The sequence below is a fragment of the Anarhichas minor genome, unplaced genomic scaffold (assembly GCF_050575085.1).
Source record: "Anarhichas minor isolate MPS153535 unplaced genomic scaffold, ASM5057508v1 ptg000005l, whole genome shotgun sequence".
Lineage (NCBI taxonomy): Eukaryota > Metazoa > Chordata > Actinopteri > Perciformes > Anarhichadidae > Anarhichas > Anarhichas minor.
The window spans coordinates 3268935-3294229 of NW_027466451.1; the positions used below are offsets into that span (position 1 = coordinate 3268935).

Below are 25295 nucleotides of genomic sequence, written 5' to 3' on the forward strand. Positions count from 1 at the left end.
CATCCAGAGAATACCCTGATCCACCCAGGGGACACCCTGCTCCACCCAGAGAATACCCTGATCCACCCAGAGGATTCCCTGATCCATCCAGAGAATACCCTGATCCACCCAGAGGACACCCTGATCCACCCAGAGGACACCCTGCTCCACCCAGAGGACACCCTGATCCACCCAGAGAATACCCTGATCCATCCAGAGAATACCCTGATCCACCCAGAGGACACCCTAATCCACCCAGAGGACACCCTGCTCCACCCAGAGAATACCCTGATCCACCCAGAGGACACCCTGATCCACCCAGAGGACACCCTGCTCCACCCAGAGAATACCCTGATCCACCCAGAGGATACCCTGATCCATCCAGAGAATACCCTGATCCACCCAGAGGACACCCTGCTCCACCCAGAGGACACCCTGCTGCATCTAGAACTAATTATTCCATTCAGTCCAAACAGTCCAGGTGCATCCATTGTGAAGCGTTACACATTACGAGTGTGTACGAGAGTATTTATATGTTTACAGCAATCAGACTGATTACGACAATCAGTGGTGTCCACCACCCTGGATATCATTTGAAAAATGGAAGTTTGATGGGTGAACACAATCTATTTGTTTGAGTTTTCCTCTGGTGAACTTGCATTATGATTATGCTAGAAATGATAATGAGGATATGGAGTGATTGTGTGAGAGTTGTCACTGGCTTTATGTTTATTCTAAAGAGGATCTATAAGTGCAAAGTAACGCGATATGAAGTGAAAGCCGTGAGAGTGAATATAACCAAGACAAATATTGTAATATTTGAAAAAAAGATCCAGCCTTCAGAAATATAATTCTTTTTAGATTCAGTTGCCCGAGAACACACAACAAACTAAACCTACCGCTACCTAACCATCAGCACAACAGGACACTCAAACCAAGCTGGGAACAAGCTGGGTGGATAGTAGAGGCCCAGAGGCCTGGGTGGATGGTAGAGGCCCAGAGGCCTGGGTGGATGGTAGAGGCCCAGAGGCCTGGGTGGATAGTAGAGGCCCAGAGGCCTGGGTGGATAGTAGAGGCCCAGAGGCCTGGGTGGATAGTAGAGGCCCAGAGGCCTGGGTGGATAGTAGAGGCCCAGAGGCCTGGGTGGATAGTAGAGGCCCAGAGGCCTGGGTGGATAGTAGAGGCCCAGAGGCCTGGGTGGATAGTAGAGGCCCAGAGGCCTGGGTGGATAGTAGAGGCCCAGAGGCCTGGGTGGATGGTAGAGGGCAAGGAGCACATGTGCGTGAGTGTAGGATTTTTAACGGGTGGGAAATGTGAACAGGTCACGATGACCTGCGATGTGAATCAGAAGAAGGTTGGGGAAGGAGACTGGTGATTAATTAGACACATGGTGGTAAATGTCTAGCCTAGGGACAGGTAGACAGGAACCCTGGGTTCTCTAAGGACAGATAAGTCACCCAGACCAGGGCCAAAGCAAAGCTATAAAGTGATGTGTGCATCTCTACTGTGACGTTAGTTGATCCTGGGACAACTCTGTTTGTCTAAGCAAATCCAATCTCCCTTGTGCTCTGTGGGTTCGTTGCTGAGGTCCTGATAGTGAAATCTTGTGGTGTCTCATAGATAAAAGTTATTAAGTTAGCAGTAAGATATTAAGTTATTAAGACTTGAGCAAAATCAACCTGCCTTGATCGGCCTGCACACATCTTTGAACTCTGCCTTTCTTACCGTTAAGATGACGGATCTGAGGTATAAATATCATATTAATAATTATGTATGGGAACAGATATACATGGATATGTAACTGCATATATTTACACATGCATATGTAAAGTATACCTGTGTATGTGTAGTGTGCACTCTTTGATGTATTTGATGATAATAATGCTTACAGCTAAACAAAACAATGGGAAGCATTTATTACCTGTACAATCTGGTAGTACAAATTCAAAAGTTATTCGGTCATTTTCCAATAAAAGAGGGTTCGGGAAGACTATTCAATTTTCTATTTATAATAATAATAATGTGATAAACACAGTACTGAGGCTATCATTATCGACATCCACTTGAATGTTAAAATCACCTTCAATAATTACCTGTTATCTGGTTTTTTTACAGCAAAATTTCATAAAAACAGAAAAGGCACCTGGGGTGCTGCAGACTATAAGAAATATAATTGGCTGTAGTGATTTCTGGTTTTCAAATGAATTCATAGCACAGCCAGGTTTCAGTGTGACAAAATAAATCAATATGATTTATGTTTAATGATGATGATTAAATTAAATAAGAAAACAATACAACTACTTGACATATGGGGGAAACCAGAGCAGATAGGAATGCTAGATTAAAAACAGATTAAAAACACACAAACTTTGAAAACTAGAGCAGTAACGAACCAACCACACCTTTAAATAAGCTGCATTTATTTAAAAACATGTTGTTTGTACTTGAGAAAGAAAGAGTCTTCTGACTGACAATATAAAGAAAACCAATTATTGACACATTCTCCTGACGTTGCTCGACTTCTACCGGCAGTTTGATGTAATATTCTGTTTATCTAACGTCTCTCGCCGTCCGTTCTACGAGATGCATCACCAAGTACAACAAGGCGGCGCCCATTCTGATGAACACTTTGTGTCACTTGAAACATTACTAGCTTTCCTTACACTCATTGGGTGAAGAGAATGTAACGGGGGACATTAAACAACATCCAATGTCTATCGTCTTCAAATAGTGGTTTTGTCGAGTAGCAGAATGTTCTGTTCTTAGTGTGCGATAGATTGGGAATCAGCCAGTCAATGAGTCAAAGTGCTGTACGCCCCTGAGGACAGACCTTTGTGTTTATAGGGTTGGCTCTGCTTTGCTGCGATCCATCTAAAAGTTACATCGACTTTAGCTGCAACAAAAAGATGATGCCTTATGTAAGTGGTTTGATTATTACAGACAGTCAGACATCTGATCTCAAACATATCCAGCTATAGCACGAGCTAATCATCAAGTCCATCAGCATGGATGTGTTTATTCTTTCCATTGCCTTCAAATACAGCATGTCAGATATCAATGACGGCACAAGATGAGAATCATTGTCTTTCAAATGTTCATTTTTTCAAGTTGTACTTTCACATGAGCAACAATGTGGACATAAGCAATTGTAAAGTTTTCAATTTTAAAGGTGAACATATTTACATATATCCAGTTTATAGAATTGCACATAAAGATGTTGGTTTGCTATGGTTGTATAGCAAAGTACGTTTTGGATGTATTATACAAGACAAAAGCTGTATTTGCTCTGTGATGGAAGCAGATTGTTTCGTCACATCACAGATAGAAACAGAATACAAGCATTGGTTCAGGGTGACTTGTGATGCTCATGATGGCCGTCATAACCAGGGAAAGTAAAGCTTAACATAAAGGAATGTCTTCAATAACAATTCACTTTTTACCGTTCATTATTTTGTGTTGTTTTGTGTTTGTCTCAAATATTTAGTCTTCAAATACAGAGCCCATAAGGTACGCAATATTAAAAAGAAATGCATTTTTATGTGTTATGTTTGTTTCAGCTAATATGAACGATGGCCAAAGAGTAATATCTTAGTTACGTTTAATAAAGTTATGTGTTTTACCCTTAATGACAGATAAATAAAATAATCACGCTATGATCACAATATAATGATTTTCTTCATGCAGAGTCTCCTGATCCTGACATAACAGGAAAGTCGAACTAAACACCCTCAATCACAAAAGAAGGCTGTGAAAGTACGCTCAAAGAAATAACACAAACTCTTTACTGTGTCATTTCAGGAGCACAAGTAGATACATTTAACAATGTGATTAAAAAAGAATAAAACAAACAACAACAAAGCAGCCTTACCCACGTCCTCTTGGCTCTGTCTACGTCCCTCCACTTAGACAGAGCCAGGAATCATTTTCTTCTTTTCAGTTTAACCAAACAGCTACATCAAAGTTTCAGCAAGCACATTCTGGTCTAATTTATTTTGTTGAAGTCTTTAAGTTGCATGTCGTACAAGTATATACAGAGCTACAAGGCCGTATCAAACCAATTCAGAACATTCTCCTTGTTCTCTGTGATCCATTTCATGTTGCTGATGGTTCTCTCAATGGACTGATCCACTGCCAGCGTCCCAGAGCCAAAACCCACCACACTGTTGTCTGCCTTGAACTGCTTCAGCTGTCACAAACAAGACAAAACACAGGTGAGAGTTGTTTGAGGAGATGATGCAGCTTTCTGAAGTGAGTCAGCAGCAAATAGGGTTAGGTGGTGTCCTACAACACAGACATAGGAACAGTGTCAAATGTCTCATAGGCCAGTCTGAGTAAGGACATCATGCTAGGTACTTGGTACATGGCTTGATTCAGGATCAGTTTGAAACTTCTAGTATTTTTACAATCAATCAGAAAAGGCAATTTCTTTTAAATTGGTAATGTAAATGGGCTGGGCTTAGCGCAGCACAGCATTAGCACAGGGATCCTTTTTCATCATTTTGGTGCAGTTTTTAATCAATATCTACTGATATATTCATTTCATTGATGTAAATAATTGATTATTTGCTATGGCCACATTTAAACTGTGCTCACACATTTAGATATAAAAAAATTCCTAGCTTTGTTTTAAATGCAAATGTATTGTAATCATTTCAATATGAGCCTGACAGAAGTGCCATGCCTATGCTGAGTTATAACTGTCAATCCAATTTTGAAAAAAACAACTTTGGGTTTCACTGACCTTATACTCACTAGTAGGACCTTGAACTAAACGGCCGACCCATAAAACAAAGAAGTTCCACTAAAGTGTTAAAAACTGGTGCCTTGAGACTCAGGATTATTGGTCACATATGCTGTTATCTACATATATGCTAGTATAACAGAAGAGAATGTACCAGGCAGACCACAATCTCGACACTTAAACTTGAAGAATCCCTCATAATATAGATTAAAATGTGTTTGATAATATCTAACCTGCTGAAGCTCAAAGTCAGTGGAAAAGCGCTTGGTGACTCCGTTGATGAGGTTGGAGAAGGAGAATGATCCACCACCATACCTGTGAGTCAAGACATGACAGATAATTAAGTCCATTTGTATGCAAATCAAAGCTTTTGGTGAAACATATTTCTCCATACTGAATGTACTTTTCCAAACTCTTCAGAAATGTAATCTTTGCAAAATGTACCTAAGCAACCAAAACACTTCTTACACATCTCAGGCAACCTCCGGTTCTGAAAAGTGAAGTTAATGCTGAAGTGTCTTAAAGTTCTCTAATGTCCCTCTAGTGTCCACCAGGGGGCGACTCCTCTGGTTGTATAGAAGTCTATGAGAAAATGACTCTACTTCTCTCTTGATTTATTACCTCAGTAAACATTGTAAACATGAGTTTATGGTCTCAATCTCTAGTTTCAAGTCTTCTTCAATACAGCATGATGTTCATTTAGTACATTATGGTCCATTTAGAGTCACACAGACCATAAAGCAGGGGACGCTTTAGGGCGGGGCTATCTTGATTGACAGGTTTCTATCACTGCGTTGTCTGGTGTGGGAGTTGTTGTTCTGTCTGTTGTTGGCTTATAACTTTTAAGAAATGTCATAGCTCTCTTTTACATTTAGTATTCGACTCAGGTACACTGAAGCCTACTTACAAACTCTGATTCAGTAGTTTGACGGACTGAGAAACAAAAGATTTCTTTAACCTGTTTAACCAAGCCTGTGGGATCAATCGATCTTCTGAGTGATGGTAAAAGCTGATATTCTTCAAATAACATTTTGAAGAAATGCTGCAATATGCTTCAACAGGCTTTTTTTTTGTTTGCCATTTTTGCATGGAGTAATTCCAACTGAAACAAAAGTAATTCTAGTATGATCATGTTTCTTCAGGTCAGACTCAAAGGGCTGCCTGAGACCAAATAACTTTATCTCAATCCATCAAAGATGCTTACTTTTTGTCGTGTGTACAATTAGAACAGAGGATCTTTGAACATCTAATTATAGATATTCTATAACCAAAGATAATCAGTTGTTGCACTAGTTATGTTTGTCAAAAAACACGCAAAGAAATCTACTTCCACTGAAACTCCTAACTTAATTCAGCCGTAGGGAAATTACACGAGCACCCGTATCATGCTCTGTGGGGGGGCTGCGTGGTTTATGAGCAGAGAAGAACAAAGGTCATCTGAGGCAGAGCTTGAAGTACACTGAGTATGCTCGGTCAATAAAAGCTATCGCTGATAATAAACCTGAATGTAAAACTGCCTTCCTGTTGTTAAGTGATTATGTGACGATTGATCTTTTATTATGTGGCTGTGCTTCAGCTGGGCATGTGACTATCAGAGGTCAGAGAGACATGTTACCTAACACATCATTCAGCCGGTCCGCATTCAAAACAGCCTTTTACTCAGAACCATTAAGCCTATTTTAGCGCCATTAAAATTGACACATGGCCAATGTTTCATGGGAATAAAGTGATGTTTGCAACTGAAAAGAGTTGTACTCACTCCGTGAAAATGTATGACCATCGAGCCCTGACAAAGTCCCACGCCAGAGACTGTCCAGCCACATTGTTAGCAATGTAAACGATAGTGGAGGTGGCATCCTGCTTTCGGATCATGTCTGGATCCAGAGTGTACTCCAGATACCTGAAAGGGTAAAAGTAGAATAGAGTATATATGTGTGTACTAGTCAGTAATTGTCAGTTATACGCTGTTGTACACTGTATAACAGTATTAACAAGCTGTCTGTGAGCAGACCTGTTGAGCAGCCAGGGTTGCTTCGTGCAGGCCAGGGCAGAGCGGAGTTTGTCAGCTTCAATAGCAATGGTGGCATTATTAAACTGTGACCAAGCAAACTCCCACTCTTTAGCGCCACCTGCTGCAATGGCATTACAGTACACAGTGGAGCGCAGGTTGGGGTGGATCCTGAAACAAGATGGCAGTACAACATAGTTGATGGACAGAAAGATGCTCTAAAAATACATCATTAAATCAGTGAAACAATATGTCACATAATGGGAGAGAATACACTCACTGGTTTTCATTAGTGTTCATCCATTGATTGAACCATGCCTTGGCCAGATTTTGGCATTCCTCAAGGTCTGTCTTGCAAGCCAGGCTGATAGCATTCACCTGGTTATACCTGGAGGACGGAGAAACAAGGATGATGCACAGGGACAGAGTAATGTTGAATAAGCATTCATCAAATACAGGGAGCAAGAATACTAGCAACTGCAACACATTCTCACTCCCAACTCATCAAATACTGAGGCTTGGTCAGTGCCTCTTGGTATTGGAGATCAAAGCACTAGGTACTCCTCTCGTGTACATTTTCAACATGACGGCATGTCAATATACGTTAGTTACATGTATAGTGTCCTTTATAAATAAACCTCCCTCTTAACAGGAAGTTAGGTCCAGGCAACAAAACAACTTAGTTTGGTTTAGGAAAAGGCCGTGACTAAAGACTAACTTCACTACCAGGCAGTGGTGGGCCGTCAGGGCCAGCAAGGCCTTCTCTGCTGGCCTAGACAGAATCACAAAGTTATAGCTATTTTATGATTTAATAATTTTTCATAAATACACTACACGTATTATCATTTTTCTTCCCATTATCTTATGTTCTCACTGCACAGCTACTGTCTTCCTCAGTTGCTCTGCTTCCAGTGCAGCTTGTTTTAAGTAGAGCTTTTATCCAATCAGATCTCACCTCTGTGTCTCTAGGTAAGAACAGAGGCAGAGGCCTGCAGACTCACAAGTGAATCCATGTGCACTTTAAGTGAATGGGGACGATATTGTTGATTGTCATAGTGTTCAACCAATCAGATCTTTAGTTTGACATGTTGGGCGTATTCTTTGACGTGTCAGAGCCTGCTAGCTGGCCTACAAGGACGTGATTGGTCAGTGGGCTAGCCTGACATGTTGGGCGGTGACAATCCCAATATCTGCTGCCTCTGTGGAGCGGACATCTTCAGCCTCAAACACATTAAAATGTATTCAAGAAATACAACTGGGGAGGCTCGACTGTCTTCACTGGCGTCCATGAATGGAGAAGGACTTCTTACTGGAACTAAAACGCACGGATGTACTGAACAACCGTGAGATTAAACTCTTTGTTAACAAAGAAAGGAGGATGCACTTTGTCTTTAAGTGAACAGCAGCTTTGGTAAGTGAACTGCGTTTGTTTTTACATCTGCAGTAGCTTTAATATAAATATAAATCCGTCAGTAACAAGAACTACGGTTTGGTGTATTTCCTGGAGGGAGTGAGAGTAGCGTTACTACTGTGTTCATTTGTCTATGGTTAATAGTGTTCCCTCTGATGTGAATAATATTTGAATGGCCCGTGCTCTTTAGTGTGTCATATGCATTGTCCGTTAATGACGCAGAATCCCATCAGGCGCATGTTCATGTATCTGCACTCTGCAGTTAGTATTTATAGGTGTTGAGCTTCATTTTTACACGAAACAAATGATAACCGTAGCTGTGGTGTCATAATGAGGTTATTAGGAGGTGGTTCAACTGTAGTACAGCAGTGAAGGCCCAGGTATAAAATGCACGGCCCCCCACTGCTACCAAGTGACTGAAGACTCAGTCTGATCTTGAAAATAGTCAAGGGACTAGCAACTCACGTGACTAGTGACTGATGACAAAATGTCAACGTTTACTTTAACTTTGGCATGGGACACGAGCATCAGTCTCTTGGATGAACATCCTGTGTATTTTTGACCCATCTACCACTCCTAGCTCCTGATAGATAGACAGTTGTTGTTAACATTATCTACTAAAAGCAAACACAACACTAGCCGGTGAATGCTTGCAAGTTTAGAATAGAATAGTTTAAAGCCAGATAGATTTGACAAGGGACTAATGTTACTAAAGTTATACTAACATGGTTTGGAAATCCAATCCACCAAAGTAGCATGGGTAACTGGCCTGTTCCTACCCAGAAGAAAACTGTATAACTGCATAACTGTAAATCTGAAGTGAACTACAGATATGGTTGCTCAAGAGCTGGAGATCTTCAATGTTGCTGCAACCTCTAACGCTGTTCTTTAATGTTTAACTTGCTTGTTTGCAAATGTCATATTTTGTTATTGCCTCTCTTAAGAAGTATGATCTCCGGAACAGTAAATGCCCGTGTTTTCCAACACTCACTGGTCCATGTGTCCATCAGGGACTTTGCTCCAGTTGAGAGTCATGTTCTTGTAGTATTCAAACAGAGGGGTGACCTGTTTCCTCAGATAATCCTAAAAGAGAAAAGCAAGACAGAGCTAAGGACATTTTATAATTCAATGAAGATTGGAATCATAGAAGTAATTCATTTGTGGTTTTGCTCTATTGATTTTGATGCTGATATGTTGGGCTGAAATGAAGCACACCTGCATGGGACCATACACCTCACTGCGGTCAAACATCAGGTAGAAGAAGTCCAGGTTGCTCAGGGCTGACTCCCAGGGCATGTAATCTCTCTCCTCGTTCAGGTACTGGGTGATCTCAAGGGCCAGGACTGTAGAGATGATCTTTGCTCTTTTGGGGTTACACAATTGTAAAAATGAATGGGATATCCAACATTGACGTAGTGTTAAATGTTGTTTTTGCTTGGACCATCTTTAATAGTCTATAAGTCTTTCTGCTTTACTGAAGGTAACAAATCATTTAGATTTCTTTTTTCTACATCTCAGTACTGCACATGATCATTCTCTTGATTACTGACACCATCTATGTATTCTGATATAATAACAGGACTTACCTGGCTAGGTTGAAGGCATCATCCACCAACTGAGCTCTGTTGATAACTGGAATAAGCTTGAAAAACAAGAGCATTATCCCTGTCACTACTACCACAACTCAGATCAAGAATCATGTTCATAGGAAAGCAGAGATCACACATTTCTCTAAATTAAGCTGAAATATACCTTATGATCGGTTCTCAGATTATCTACGAGTCTGTTCCAGTTGTCCGTGTCGTAGTTGACTCTGTAGTAACCCACCACGTCGAGGTTGGCCAGAACCCAGTCAGCCCCTGATAACTTCATCTTATCATTTGTGGCTAGAGAAGAAAAAGAGGTTGGAGTCATTATCGTTGTTGGCACTTAGCACTCAAATTGGTGGCTGAGCCATTGAACTCAGTTTCCAAGAACTCTTGCTGATGGATTCAATAGGCTCATTGGAGATGAACTGCACCTCGCCTGGAAAGTGGACGAGAGCAGGCGGCAGCAGCAGGGGATGTTAAAGAAAACTGAGGTCAAATCGGACAGTTTTCAGCTGCCTTCGAAGAATACACAGGAAGACAAAGAAACAGTTACGTCCTGTTAGATGTGGTCTGTAGGCTACTTGTAGATTCCAGACCTTGTTCGGATTTGTAAATATATGTTTATGTGGAATGTGCGTATATCTGCATTGTATTATATCTTTTGTTCTGTCAAACACTTTGCTGCTCGTTTTGATATGTGTTGTATAAATAAGCGTTATTATTATTAATCACACAAGATATGTGTATATCAGTGGTGGGCCGTCAGGGCCAGCAAAGCCTGCTGGCCTAAACAGAATCACAAAGTTATAGCTATTCTATATAATTTTTCGAGAAGGACCTCTTACTGGAACTGACCCGATGTTCTGACCGTGGGATTAAACTCTTTGTCAACAAAGAAAGGAGGATGGACTTTGTCTTTAAGTGAACAGCATTTAGTAAGTCAACTGCGTTTGTTTTTTTACATCTGCAGTAGCGTTACTACTGTTAATTTGTCTATCGTGTCGGTTTTATGAATATTTGAATGGCTCGTGCTCTTGAGTGTGTGGTGGAATGCGTGGATCCGCTGCAGGTTTGCTGGATTGATTTGTTGCTTTGTTGTCATATAAATAAATGTGACTGGTTCTTGTGAGTTTGTTCTCGTCATTGTGTTGATTACATTGATTTTGACAATCAACCAACAATCAACATCAAGTATTCCAATTACACAGAAAAATATGATTTTCTAAAAAATGTGATGTTTGTTGTCAAAACTAAGAGCCAATCAGCACTTTGATATGGCGACAGCCAGGCATGTCCCATCATGCCCTGGGTCATGCAGTCGGTGGACAGCAAATGCGGCGCCTGGCTCTAAAAACTGCAGCCACCTCAATCTCGTGAGGTTATCACTGCAAGTGAGAATCAAGTCGGACACAAATCTAACCGATCGCCGGTGATCGATTCTGCGCAGGACTGGCTCATCTCGAATGAGCCTACTGCTTACAGTAACTAAAGTTACTGTAGTGTAGGACCCAGTGGAGCTGGTGGAACATGTTCTCTGTAGGGCTGTGCCACATCCAATCAATCTCAGCAAACATCCCAGAATGATTTAATGCAAAAATATTAAGGTATCAAACACACATTACTACTTTAGAGTTAAATATTTAACCTTTATTCCAACATGAAAAAAAGCAGAAAATAACACTTTGACAAACATGTCAGGACATCTTATTTTAGTCTCAGTATAATATAATAATATATATATCATATAATAATATTCACTATAATATAAAACACACACACACACATATATATATATAATGATGTATTTATAACTATATATCATGTCTCAGCAGGTGCTTTATGTCTCTCACTCCCTAACTGTCCGTGCTGGATCTGTCCCCGTTGTTTTAAAGCTAAATACGTTATTAGCATGACGTCATCCAGCTAGCCAAACCTGTCTGGTGTACAGCTAGTACAGAAGCTTCGCATGTACTGTTTCCCTCATCATCAGATTGCAGCAACTCTCTTCACCACCACCACCACCAGTATCTGGACTCCAGGGAGATTCTGCTGATCTGACCTCAGCATCACTACCCCTCTATTATCCTACTTCAGGATCGAGTCCAATTGTCAAAGACTTTGCACTATTCATTTCTTATGCATGTGTAATGCATTATTGTTAAGATCTAATTAAGTCTGTTCTGATGAAATGTTAACAGTGCTTTTATCAGTGAACTATTTGTGTCAATCTTGTCTGTAGAGTTTTGATTGTGCGCACGGCATTTGCCAAGTTACAAAAACTCAGAGGTCCACGACCAAGCGTCATGACCACTTGCAGAGCCTTCGGGCATGATGTGCAGGCCGTAATTACGTACATTTTTGGTGGAGGCCCCTGGTGCCGGTTTCACCATGACAAGTATAATCTAAGCTATGAACTTTGCTTTTGTATTGATTTGATGAGTGTACTCACTGAGCTTCACTGGTGTGATATTGTTGTGTAGCCGGCTTTGCCACTGGGTCTTGCACGTACATTAAGATAAGATAAGATAAGATAAGATAATCCTTTATTAGTCCCGCAGTGAGGATTTAACCATCTTTCTAATCTGCCGCATTATCGTACACGCATCACCATAAAGGGATATGCTCTCATGTTGCTTCTTTACATGTTCATGCTTGTGCACGCAGAACAAAGAAACACACACACATTCTTCACAGAGCCCACCCGACAGGCACACACACACACACACACACACATGACTAATTACTGTAAATATCAAATGACTAATCTCTTCTCTGAATTATTTTTCTCTTTAGTTTTACATAACCCTCACTGCTCATTCTGTCTTTCACTCATTCATTTACCTCTCTCCTCTCCTCTCTCCTCTCCTCTCCTCTCCTCTCTCCTGTCTCCTCTCCTCTCTCCTCTCTCCTCTCTCTTCTCCTCTCCTCTCCTCTCTCCTCTCCTCTCTCCTCTCCTCTCCAAATTAAACCACTTCTGCAGATTCATTCTCCATCTCATATTCATTTCTTACTTTGGGGACGCACAGGTTCTGGTTCAGGCTCTTGTCATCTAGACTACTGTAATTTGCAGGTGTACCCCACTACACTGCTCCTGCACACCCTGCACTGGCTACCAGTGACTGTTTGAATCCAATTCAAGACGCTGGTACTTGCTCATCATGCTGTAAATTGCTCAGGCACATCCTACATACAGGTGTCCATCCATACACCCTAGTGTCTGTCAACTACACCCTGCTACTGCCGATCCTGACTGTTGCACTCGACATATCTTCTGTTGCAGACTGAAAAGTAATTTGTCCTTTAAAAAACAACTTTTTCTCAATCTTGTATTGCTTCTAAATGTAGCACTTGATGTTCAGCTTGTTTGACAAAGTTGATGTACTCGCATGATGCTTTCATTTTTGGGTTGTATCCACATAGGTGAATGCATTTCTTGTAAGTCGTTTTGGATAAAAGCGTCAGCTTAATAGAGGGAGTACTTTATTTTCCATTACATGCTGACATCCAGTAGTTGTGGATGGCGATGGGGCTGCCAGTCGGCGCTCCAAGCAGTTAGGAGTGCAATGCCTTGCTCAAGAGCACCTCGACAGTGCCCCTTGGCTTGCTGAAGTCCCAACAGGCTGTTTTAGATTAAAAGCTATATAGCGAGTATATTGCTGCACCTTACAGTCAATAATACACTTTGTTTTGAATGTTATTTCTGGATCTGTATTTAAAAAACATATTTGTTAGATACATAGATACAATACAGTCATGAAAAATAACTTGGCCCACCCACTCATCGTAGGGTTTTTCTCATCTTCTGTGTGTTTAAGGTTTGTTCTTCTTCTTAGGCTTGGTTAGGTTATGTAGGTAGTTCTTTTTATGGATTTACAACACCCTATTCTCTGTCTGGTGCTTAGAGTTGTGTTTCTAGGGTTAGGGCTGCATTGCATTATTTTGACTGATAGTTGAATCAGTCAAATAGAGAAAATGGTGTTTCTAAAGTCCTTAAATCTGACTTGTCTGGACCATCAACTAACTAAGGCCTGCATTTACTTTGCATTTATTGCCAAAAATGTTTGTTTTTCCACTTACTGTCAGAAGAAATCGATTAATTTGTCAGCACAAAAGCACCATGTTATTGTTGGTGTCTGTACATCTTACCTGATTTATTCGTCAGCCATTGCGGTTCCTGGATAATTCCAGTTTTCATCCACTTGATTGGAACAATCCATTCATAGCTGTAGGACAAACAAATGTTTCATTTCATCTACATATAGATTATTCTTCTTTTTTCTTCTTTGCCTTTCAAAAACTGGACTCTATCACCTTTTATCATAATGATATTAAAATGAAAAATTATTATTAATTTATGAGTAGAAAAAAAGTCTTAGTTACATCATTTTTTGTGACAATACTATAATTTATAATAGTATTGAAGATAGTAGTACTCCTATAAATGTAGTGGTAATACTAGTTTAGTAATATAAGCAGGAGTAGCATCACAGTATAGCAAATTGATTTGTCCTATACTGTAGATGTAACGGTATATAGCAGCAAGAAAAAGACAAGAAATACCTAATTCATTGGTCAAGTGGAAGGGAAGTATGGAAGAAAGTGTGTACATACTTGAAGGGAGATACAGCAGTGACTTCCGAGTCTGGATCCAAGAGAAAGTGCTGCTGGGACACAACCCCAGTCGTGGTATTTATGGTAACCACAGGAAAGCCCATCTGCAGGATCCATGTGCTCATGATATTTGGGACAGAGTCAGGAAGGTCAGTGCCATTAGCAATAACAGCCTGTGGAAGCAGACAAACAAGAAGAAATTAAGTAACAGCCAGCAGAAGGTTTGCAGGTACTTATCCTTTTGGTTAACACATTAGCTTAATATTCAAAACTTGATAGTCCATAGAGATGAACATACCATCTGCAGATGATTCAATAGGTCTGTGTAGACTGCATTCCCAAACGCAAATTCACCCAGGTAGGTCTGCAGGTTGGACAGAAAAATGTGTTATTTTTACTTTGGCGTCGTTTCTGACTGAAAGCTTTGCTGCTCACACAGCATTTCAAATTATATATATTTTCATTCAGACAATAACCCTTTTGAGGCGAGTTGTTTGACTGAATTACAATTACTGACAGATTGATGGTTATGTTTTCAAGCCACGTTTGAAGAACATCCCCCCACTGACTGGGCTGGACCGTGGTGGTTGAAATTCTGTAATAACTTGCTTTTTCAGATTTTTTCAAAGTTATCAGATGCACACTACCATGTTTCTAATAAGAAATGTATTTGTCAAGACCATGTCTACTCAAACCCTGTCAAGGGTGCATACAGAACAGATTCTTTACTGTGTCAAACAAAAGGGGAATACGCTTCACAGTAGCATGAGGGATTTTTTCAGGTAAATATTGGATTGTACGTCTCCATGAAGTCAATACCCGTAGTCCCATTGTGAAGACTTCTTCAGTTAGGAAGTCCGACAACATCCTCAGAACAGATGCTCCCTGAGAATGAGCAAACACATTTCAAATGCTTTTAAACATCATTGAAAGATAGATTTATCTATGAGATGAATTAAATGCATAACCTAAATGGTTTGATGTTAGGATCAGAGATGGACAAAGTGTTCTGTTAAGGCTTGCATGTATGAGGTTACCTTGCTGTATGAGATAGCATCGAACAGCTCACTGATCTGTGCAGGTTTCTGGATGTCCTCTTCTCTGGAGGACAGGGGGTGAGAAGAGGCCAGAGCATCGACGGCAAACACCCTGTGGACGTCACTGAGCACGATGAGGTCTTTCTATTATGAGACAAATAAGACAGTAAGGCCAAGACTCCACCGATCAATGTCAACATTCTTGAGGCCATGAGGTGGGAAGGAAATTCTTACCACATTCCAGTCGGGTTCAGCCTCGTGTGCTCCCAGGTACTCAACATAGGATGCAAAGCCTTCATTCAGCCACAAGTCATTCCACCACCTCAGGGTCACCAGATTACCAAACCACTAAAGGGACAGCAAAGAGAAAAGGTGTGAATGCTATGCCAAGAAAGAACTGGAAATAAATAAGACATGAGTTCCCAGACCTGTAGACTTGTGAGTTGGACTGAGTCACTATAATCCAAAAAATGAAGTTTTGAAAACTTGTCTGGTGAGTTGGCTTACTTAATCAGAGTTACTGACTATTTGATTGGGATGTTCTCATGCCACGTTTGAAGAAAATCATTCCAACGAATGGTGGATCGCAGTGCTGGTTGTAATTCCTTTATAGCTTGCCTTTTCTGAATTCAGCTTCAGCTATTTTGCTAATTGAGAATCAATTTGTCAAGAACTGGATCTGTTGTGCAAGATTCAATAGACATTGTGAAGTGATACAGTTTCCAGTGTTAAATGCAAACCATGTGAGCCAGTTCATGAGCGATGATGGTCGCAATCCTTTGCTTGTTGGAGTTGGAGGAGTACGCTTCATCGTAGAGCAGTGCTGTCTCTCTGTATGTGATCAGACCCCAGTTCTCCATGGCTCCAGCATTAAAGTCTGGTAGAGCTATCTGATCTGCATTATACAAGATATTATTAGTGGTTGACTACCTGTGGAGTTAATGCTTTTAAGTTGACTAAGTAAGTTCTAACTGCCCCAGTGTTTAAACATGTGATCTGGAGGGAGGATTTCCCAGAATTAGAAATGTGTAACAATGTAACAAAATTAGGGAATTTACTGTATGAGTTGGACAACAAAGATTGGATGACAAAAGAAAAGACTGTATAACATTCAAGTTATCAAGTTATATCTCTTAATAATTGATACTGTATGTAATCTTCTCAGATCTTCTTGCCAAAGCCCTGTCTTCAATGTCAAAACTGAAGGGCAAAATCAACCCTTGAAATAAGCACATACGTCTTGCATCGATGACAAAAGAACAGATGAAGCGATAGCATTTTATATGGTGTTCGGAATGACTGGCACTGCTGTTTTATTGGAAGTGGCAGCCAATGGCTACAAAAAGAGCGTTTTGAGGTTGACCACAAAAACGCACACAATGATACTGAACATGATTGCAATAACTACTGACCACTGAGGAAGTGGTACAGTTAAATCATATTTGGATTAGATGTCACATTACTGAATACCTTGGTAGGTGTACTGTGCGTACAGCAAAAACTAAAAAGGGTCCAGGAAACAAATTTGATAGCATACATTTAACAAAGTTACATGAAAAAAGAGGATATTGATCATTGCCTGATATCATCATGTGTGGTGGACATACCGGACTTTGGCAGAGGGTAGCTGGTATTGTAATACTTCTCAAAGAACTTAAGGATGGGTCCAGTTTTGTTAAGGGCATACTCTCCTTGACCAGCAGCAATAGCAGGCTTCCTGGCGAAGATGCGAATCTAAAACCACATCACATAATACACACAATAAAACATATTACCCAGTCTCAGTCTGCAACTGCAGCAATGGCCAAAGCAAAAATCCGGGTGTGGGAGGAGTCTGGGGAGAATATGGGGAAGGACTTTTGGTTGGCCTCATGGAAATTCTGGCAAACCATAAGCCGACTCAGAATGGGAGAACTGTGGACCCGGACAGGGGACATTTTTGGGCTTTGGAAAGCACTTTGAGGAACTCCTGACCCCAAACAATAATGTCCAGAGCTTTGAACCTGAAATGCTGAATGCTCTGGACATTGTTACGCTCTTTTGGCTGAAAAGCCCCTTCATTGTCACATGGAGATCTGGTACAGTGCCTGTCGAGTAGCAGACTGGGGGTGTGGTTCCCATTTTTAAAAAGGTGGGCTGGAGAGTTGCTGCAATTATCGGGATATTACACTGCTCATGTTACTAATTAATGGAGACCAACTATTAGGGTGCAACAAATACAATTTATCTTCCAGTTTCATAAAAAATATCTTTGCAACATCTGGAATATTGGTGGTCTATTAAGAACAAACATTTTAAATTGATAACCAGTCCAGGAAAAATATTCTAACACAATATTGTTGTGGTATTGTGCAGATCACGCAGAACATGATCAATTAGGTAAAATTCAAAGTTAAAGTCACTTACCAAAACTCCATCAATGGTATTATTGATGAAGGCAAAGTCACTGACAATGAACGCCAACAGGTAGGTGGACATTTTCTCAGTTGGCTCAAAAATTGTCTTCTGCACATAGTGACCCTCAATGGAGAAATTGCTTGAGTCTGTAGTAGAGAAATTAAATTGAATAGGCCAACATGTTTATTACTTTATTCATTTTTAATCACTTTAACTTAGTTAGAATTTCTTTTTTCCTATAACATGTCACTCTAACACACCCTGCTGTCCACAGTCTTAGACCACCCTAAGAATTATGTTACATCCACAAACAAAAGGACCAGCGTTGTCCTTCTCATATATTCCATTGATATTGTCAGAAGTTGTTAAAACAATCCTGTCCAAAAACTATTGCAGTGTAACTTACCTTTCACTTCGCCATTGGACAAGGCTACAGTTCCATTGTCGTGGATCAACGTGATGTAGAAAATAGCTTTCATAGCTGGCTCGTCAAAACAGGGGAAAGCCTTCCTGGCATCTGTTGGCTGCATCTGAGTAGTAGCAACAACCCTGACAGGAGATGAACAAATGAAATTTGATGTTTAAAGAAACAAACCAACATCCAAATGACGCTCCAGCCTAAATTCAGTCAGGAAAACTACGGGCTTAGGCATGCAAGAGTATAGTTTATTTCTCATACATCTGCCATTCACTTCTCGCTCATGCTCACTCATAATTTCGGGGCTGTCAATTATGATATCAGCTGTTTAGATCAGCTGGTCTCCTCTATCCAATAGCACAACGAAACAATTAAATCGTTAGCCTATCATCTTGCTGCTGTCTCTTTTTAAATATGATTGTCTCTCTACCTTTACTACTGTTGGGACCATGTGGTCTGAACAAAGGGACCTACATATGCCTACAGGATAGTCAGCAGCCTGATTTGAGTTAAGATTCACACCAACCCCCGTGGGACATGAAGTCCCACCTACGTATGAATTTTCATCCAAAACTCGACACTGAGAGCTCATAACTTCTATCCCCCGTTCTTTCCCCGTTTACGTCGTCATTGTGCCGTTCGTAAGGACAAGAATTCCCTTAACTTCCGAGGAACCCTGCTGCCAATACCAAGGGTTTATCCCCGCGCAGCTTGAAGCTCTGTCGCCCAGATGGCTCACATGGTAGAGCACCCCATGCACAAAGGCTAAGTCTTACATCAGCAGCCCTGGTTGAAATCAAATCAGGGCCCTTGGATGAATGTCATCCCCTCTTTCGCTCCCCTTTCCTCTCCAGTATATCACTCTCCGCTCTCCTCTTAATGGCAAACAAATAAATAGATAAATAGGCAGAGTTCAAAGATATGTGCTGATCAAGGCCGTCAGGAGTAGGTGGGTAAGAAGTGGGGCATGGGCCATTAGCCCAGCCCAATTTTACACCCTGGCTTGATTTGTCGTTGTAATTCTATCGCAAGATGGCCTCCTGTTGGAGTATTCTACTTATTCATTAATTCGTTATTCCTTGCGTTGTTCTCGATAACTACTATTCACAGCTTTCTGCCAAGTCCTCACATCTGTCGTACTCTGGAAAGTGGGTCACTGTCAATGCATCATGGTCTCCAGGCAACCTCATACACTGCTTCATGGTCTAATTTGCTTCATACTGTTGTCCTATTCTGTGTTGGATGCTGCTATTTGACCCTGTCTTGGCAAGACCTCAGCGTGGAGCTGTGTCTTCCTAGTTAATTAAAGGTTATTTATATATTACATTTCGACCTATCGTAACCGAAGTCATTGCATCATAGTCCTTGTGATCTCACATGCTGGTAACTATATTTTGTCATGTGGTATCGCATTAATTGCAGCAGCAGCATTGTGGGGAATCTCATGTTGGGTTCATATAGAGTTCCGTCTTGACCTGCTCTATCCGATAAATGTAAATAAATTGATCGTTCAGACTCTGCCCATACCTCTTTAAGTTTGCCTTAAATCCCTCGTAAGTCATGTTATAACTGGTGTTTGAGCTTTTGTTGCTGCCACTGCTTTCATTCTGTTGCCTGCTATCAGAATCTGCTATTATCGCATCGTTAAGCATCTAAATTCTTCCGTAATCGTGCCTGCTCACATTCTCAATACATGCATATAACTGGTGGTGGTGTGTTGGCTCAATGTCTGTTTTGCTGCTCACTGTTTCCTTTTTATCTGTTATTTCCATTCATAGATAACTCATCCGATCTGATTAATATATAATTCAGCTAACTTCTATTGGTTAAATCCCTTCAATGTCTTATGAGTGAAGTAGGATCCATTAAAAGTGGGATGTAACTGAGACTTACAGCTGAGCCACATCTACATAACTTCATGCCTGTCATTCCAGTACACTAGTACTAGTACTCTAGTCTAAGCTCAAACTGTTCCTATTCAGGTCACTCCTGCCATTAGCCATTGCTGGCTAAAGCCTATACATTGCAAGCAGGGCATTGCTGTCCTCAAGTCAATGCTGGCTAAGCTAAAGAAATCATAGACGCTCTGGTCAGTGCTGACCTAGTCATTGCAGCGCTTTTGTTCATGTTTTCTCATTCATGGTAAATTGCTGATTCTCTTAACCTCAAGTTTCTGTCATGCTCCTTGTTATGCCTCATCTCTTTGCAGCTTATCCCATTTTCATCGATCATTTGTGACCCATTTCATTCCTGCTTGGTAAGTAAACATTCTTTTGGGGGAAATATTCTGCTTTTTTCCTTTTGGGGGATTTGTATTGCTGCTGCTCAGAGCAGACGCCCCTCCATTACAAATCTCCCTGTAGCGCCAAAGACTCTGTCAAGACTTATCATCACATATTATTTGTTAATAACTAAAAATTGTCTTTTTTTCATCTGACTTGTCTCTCCTGATTGAAATGCTCGTGTGGAGTTTTACATAGAGCCAGATGATAAAACGCATGTCAATTCAATCCCTGTGTCAAACACAGAGCCAGGCCCAGGATGTGTTCAGCCTACAGTAGTACAAAGACTCCACGTGTGTGTTTGTATAAGTGTGTGTGTTCCCCATGTTGTCTTTTTTTTAACGTGAAAAAATCCACTTCCCATTGCTCCAACACTTTCTTTCTTGCAAATTGTGTATTGTTTTATAAGATACACAAGTAGAAATATAAATGTTAAAATCAAGACTGCTGTTTTAGGGCCAGTTAATGAAGGCATTGAAGCCATTTTTTGAACTATTAAACCGAGCGGTTGCATGTTGTGTCTCAAAAAAGAAGCAAAGCAAAATCCAAGTGAAGTAGTGAGTACACAGCCATGCAGCTAAAAAGAGAGAAGATGTCAAAAAGAGCAGTTGTTTAGCTTAAGCTAGCAAAGAAAGTTCATGGCAGGCTCAGACGACACAATATTTAGTTTTAAGATGGTCACTGTATCAGATTATTGATTACAGAGTCACAATTCCTTCTGTGACTCGACCAAGAGACATGACAGACTACACGTTGGTCCCCGACCAATCAAAGCTTCTCGTCTTTCACAATGCGTATGCCATCGGGAAGGAGGTGCTAGCAACCAACTTCCAGGAAAAAGAATGCAAACAAACAACAGTGTTGTGTATGATGCTGGCTGTCATGCTCAGAAAAGCCTGAAAAAAACCCCACAAAAAAACTGAACTTTCCTCCTACGTAGCTGCAGGATGGATCAAAGAATTACAGCACTTTTGTCCAGGAGACCACTGTTCTTGTAAATATGTAAACATTGACATGTTGTCACATCAGTCCAGAGTCACTTGAGTGGTTAGTGTTGTTAGTCATGTGACTCTGTCGCTTGAAGTTGACGTCAATCACGATCTTTCCCTAAACCTAACTAAGTTGTTTTTTTGCCTAAACCTAACTTCCCATGAAGACATACATTTATTTTGAAACAACACTGTACATGTAACCAGCGTGTATTGACACACCGTCACTGAAACGCGCAAAACTGACGCAATAGTGGTCCGAGTGTCATAGCTTGAAGAGTATGAGCACTGAACAATCTGCGGTATTTGATGCATAGGGGGGAGAATGTGTTGACACACTACACAGGATAAAACCGTAAAAATCGATTGTCACGCACAAAGTCTATTGTTATTTCCGATCCCACCAGCGCTCTACGACTGCTGGCTGATATTATGAAGTCTGAACCCAACGTAAATGGATGTAGTAAGTTCTAATATGACTCCAGATACTTGACAGGCTATTCCTCTAAAAGATCAATCCAATGTCTTGCGTGAGAACTTCTGCGTGAGAACTATTGGTCATTGCTGGTTAGTGCATGTTCCAAAACTTCTCAGTCTCACTTTTGTCCAAGTCATGTCTATCATCTGACATCAAATACATACTTTTTTATGCCATCCTCCATGTATTCACTTCTGTAGAAGCCTCCCAGGTCATCAGCCAGCTCTCCGGTAAATTGTGTGACGAGGTGGTACCTGTGGTCCTTACTCAGTTTACCATCCAGCTGTAGGACCAGGTACTGAGTCACATTCTGGAGCCAGGAGAACTCGATTGAGGGAGCTTTGACCCCACTATTGACTGATGTGAGCATCGCCAAGTGGCCATTCTCCAATTTGGTGTAGTTCAGCTTATTGGAGTGGATAAGAATCAGGTCAGTCTCCTCAGCACACTCAAACTCCACACTGGAATCACCTAAAACAACATGAAATAACGTTAACTGTGATCAGCAGTAATAAAAAGCAAAACTCAAATTCAAACTTTCAAGTTGTTGGAAATTGGAAAATCAGAATCCAAGCTTTCATTTCTTGATATCATCTTTGTGTGCAATTTGGGTCACTTTGAAGAGTGGTTTCCAACCTTTTCAACCTTGTAACTCATCAAAACAAAGTCATGTCCACTCGGAAACCCTCAGCACTAGTTGCATGTAAGTGAGTTGGTTATGAGTTGTTTTATTTGAAAAGGCACCAAAATCTCAAAGAGGTAAAAGATATACAGTAATTTACAAAGAAAGAACAAAGCCTAGAGGAAAGTTTTTAACGCTTTCTTATCCTGCTGATTGTGCTTCCCCTCAGATCTATCTTGCAACCACTTGTGGGGGTCCCAGCCTCCAAGTTCAACAATGACCCCCGCATATCAAATCAGAATAAAGCTGTTGTTACTTTCCAGTGAAAACCATCTCCAAATATGCTGATTTTGACTTATTTGAAGGTTTCCTTTTTGGGTTGAGACAATTCTTCTACTTCTTGAGCTAAATAAACGATTGAAAACCTCTAACAGAAACACACAAAGCTTAGAAACAGGAATGCCTTTTCTCAGTTCATGACAAGTTGATTTTTACAGGACAGCAACACTATGTAAGTATATATATATACTGTGGACATTGAGAGAGGCAGGGTCTAAATATGTTGTTAAAAGTGGTGTGAAACAACCTTGATTCAATCTCTTTTGAAGGTCATGAGTCTAGTTGATATTGTCTAACCCCAAATGTAAAGCCTGTGTACATGTAAACACCATTATTTAGGATGTTTAAACCTCTTTACACGCTTATCCAGCAAGCGGAGGGTGTGTTTCTTCTTCGTGTCTTGTTTTCTTTCACATGTACCCTCTTAAAGCTGTGACATATCGGTCTCATATAAGTGTCTTTATATTCTTCCAACCACTTAATGGACTTTACATAAATAGCTCACATACAAGGTGCCACCTGCAGATCAGATTCTAGTCATTCACTGGTAAAGCCGGGGATCAAACCGCCAATCTTCTGATTATGTAAGACGACCGGCTCTACCTGCCGACAGTAGTCCATCAGTCTTTATTGCCATCCCTTTTCCTCTCAAAGCAATGCCTTCAAACTCCTACTGGTTTTAATCCTTGTTGACTGAGGAGGGGAAATCTAGACAGACTAATTTGTATAAAGAAAGTGATTTCTCTTCAGAGGATCAGAGATGGGTTAAAAAACCTTACCAGTAAAGATGTAGAGTCCAGTTGTCACATCTACAGTCAGACGTGGCCACAAGGTGACATTGTAGTGGTCCGGCACCAGGCTCTTGGGCAGCCGATACTTGTCCCAAGGTTCATTGGACGGGGATGGTGTGACAGGGGGGTTGGATGTTGATCCTGCATCCGTTGGCGAGACCTGATTATTATTTTTTGCCTTTTCCTGTGAGTAGACAACAGATAGAGCAATGATCACAGCCACGGCCCCTGCACACAGGATGATAGCCACGATCCCAACAGCTTTACTGATAAAGAAGCCTTTCCCCATGTTGTCTGCCTGTACTGGAGCCCCACACTGTCACCGTTCATGTAAGAGTGGAAGGTGTAACCTTTATATGTAGCCATGGGTAGCATCTCCCCTCCCATCCACTCAACCAGGTGATGCATTGACAGAGGGATTGTAAATAGCAGCCTCACCTTGTCGTGACAAAATTGGTTCCGTCAGATATCTTGACACTGATAATTACTGAATTTTACTCTTAACTTCTTAAAAATAAAAGCTCAGAAATGCAAGTGTATAAGCAAAGATAAGGTTTTCAGAAGAAGAACTAGAATATCTCTTCATGTGTTCATGGAGTTCTTCTAAAATGCACTTTCTGCAATAGTTTGACATATTGGGAAATACAGTTAGCCGAGAGTTAAACGAGTAAATTAATACCACGCTCATGCCTGTATGTAAAATATGTATCTGGAGCCAGCAGCGGTTAGCTTAGCTTAGCACCAAAACTGTAAATAGGTGGAAACGGTGTTTCTGCTACGATGTTTGTAATACGGTCGACCTACAGGTCAAGTAGAGAAGGGGCAACTGATCAGAGTGGGGAGTTATAGTTGCTATGTAGCAGTTAGTGTTGACTTTCAACTATTATTATTATAGTTGTTTACCTTTATTTAACCAGAGAAGTCAATTGAGAACCAGTTCTCATTTACAATGATGACCTGGCCAAGAAGGCAGCAACAGGAGGCAAGTCAAACGTATGATCAGCTGCTGCAACAGGCTGTTGATCTCTATGACAAATAAATAATTGCGTCGTTTTTAGCTCAAAGGTTGTCTTGTTTTTATTTTCTCTTATAGTTATAATAATAATGTCGTTCCCTTCATCCTCCGTAATCTCCCAGTGTTTATCTCATGTTCCATTCTGTAGTTAGGCTTTAACAGAGAGGCAGTTTTCCGTAATCCTACCATTTTATGAATGTCGCTTTATGGCCACATAGCTATAAAGCTTTCACAACTAACAGGAAGGGGAGAGGACTTATGAAAGATGAAATCCATCTGCAGCTCTCCATATTTTCTTGCACAGCGGTATCACCGCACAGACGGAAGTGTGCATCTGCTCATGGGTTAGAGACTTGTGCTCGTGACAGTGCAAGATGTAAAAATGACTAAACTCTCTGATTGATAAATAGCACTACAGGTAAGAGGCAAAATATGTAGTTTTGTCCCTTTAATAATGTGCTAATGTGTTTAACCCATAAGAACCCAAACCAATGATACGGGTTATAAAACAGACTAAAGGGACCACATGAAACACACTTCTGAAAACATTTTTACATGTCACAATGGGCGTTTACGTATAAATCTATT

The 25295-nt window shown here is 40.7% G+C and overlaps 1 protein-coding gene across 1 annotated transcript; it reads right to left on the reverse strand.

Moving 5' to 3' along the window:
• Positions 1-880: 880 nt before the first annotated feature.
• On the reverse strand, positions 881-24079 carry LOC142972048 (aminopeptidase N-like). Its single transcript, XM_076112850.1, has 22 exons — positions 23681-24079; positions 22105-22411; positions 18180-18322; positions 17783-17919; positions 16984-17110; positions 16117-16271; positions 15611-15724; positions 15377-15520; positions 15159-15224; positions 14638-14703; positions 14340-14512; positions 13875-13951; positions 9892-10025; positions 9726-9781; positions 9355-9502; positions 9131-9222; positions 7009-7116; positions 6732-6899; positions 6480-6620; positions 4954-5035; positions 4020-4165; positions 881-1226 (listed from the first exon to the last, which is right to left on the reverse strand). The coding sequence occupies exons 1-22, from the start codon at positions 23979-23981 to the stop codon at positions 881-883; spliced, it is 3231 nt and encodes a 1076-aa protein (XP_075968965.1). The 5' UTR covers positions 23982-24079.
• Positions 24080-25295: the final 1216 nt, after the last annotated feature.

Bases quoted from the DNA above. Each gene is read 5' to 3' on its own strand.
- LOC142972048 (XM_076112850.1), bottom strand. From the start codon at position 23,981: ATGGGGAAAGGCTTCTTTATCAGTAAAGCTGTTGGGATCGTGGCTATC. The intron at 14,513-14,637 runs GTATGTTCATCT...CTGCTTCCACAG, and splicing joins TATTGAATCATCTGCAGATG to GCTGTTATTGCTAATGGCAC. The intron at 9,223-9,354 runs GTGTGCTTCATT...TTTCTCTTTTAG, and splicing joins AGGTGTATGGTCCCATGCAG to GATTATCTGAGGAAACAGGT.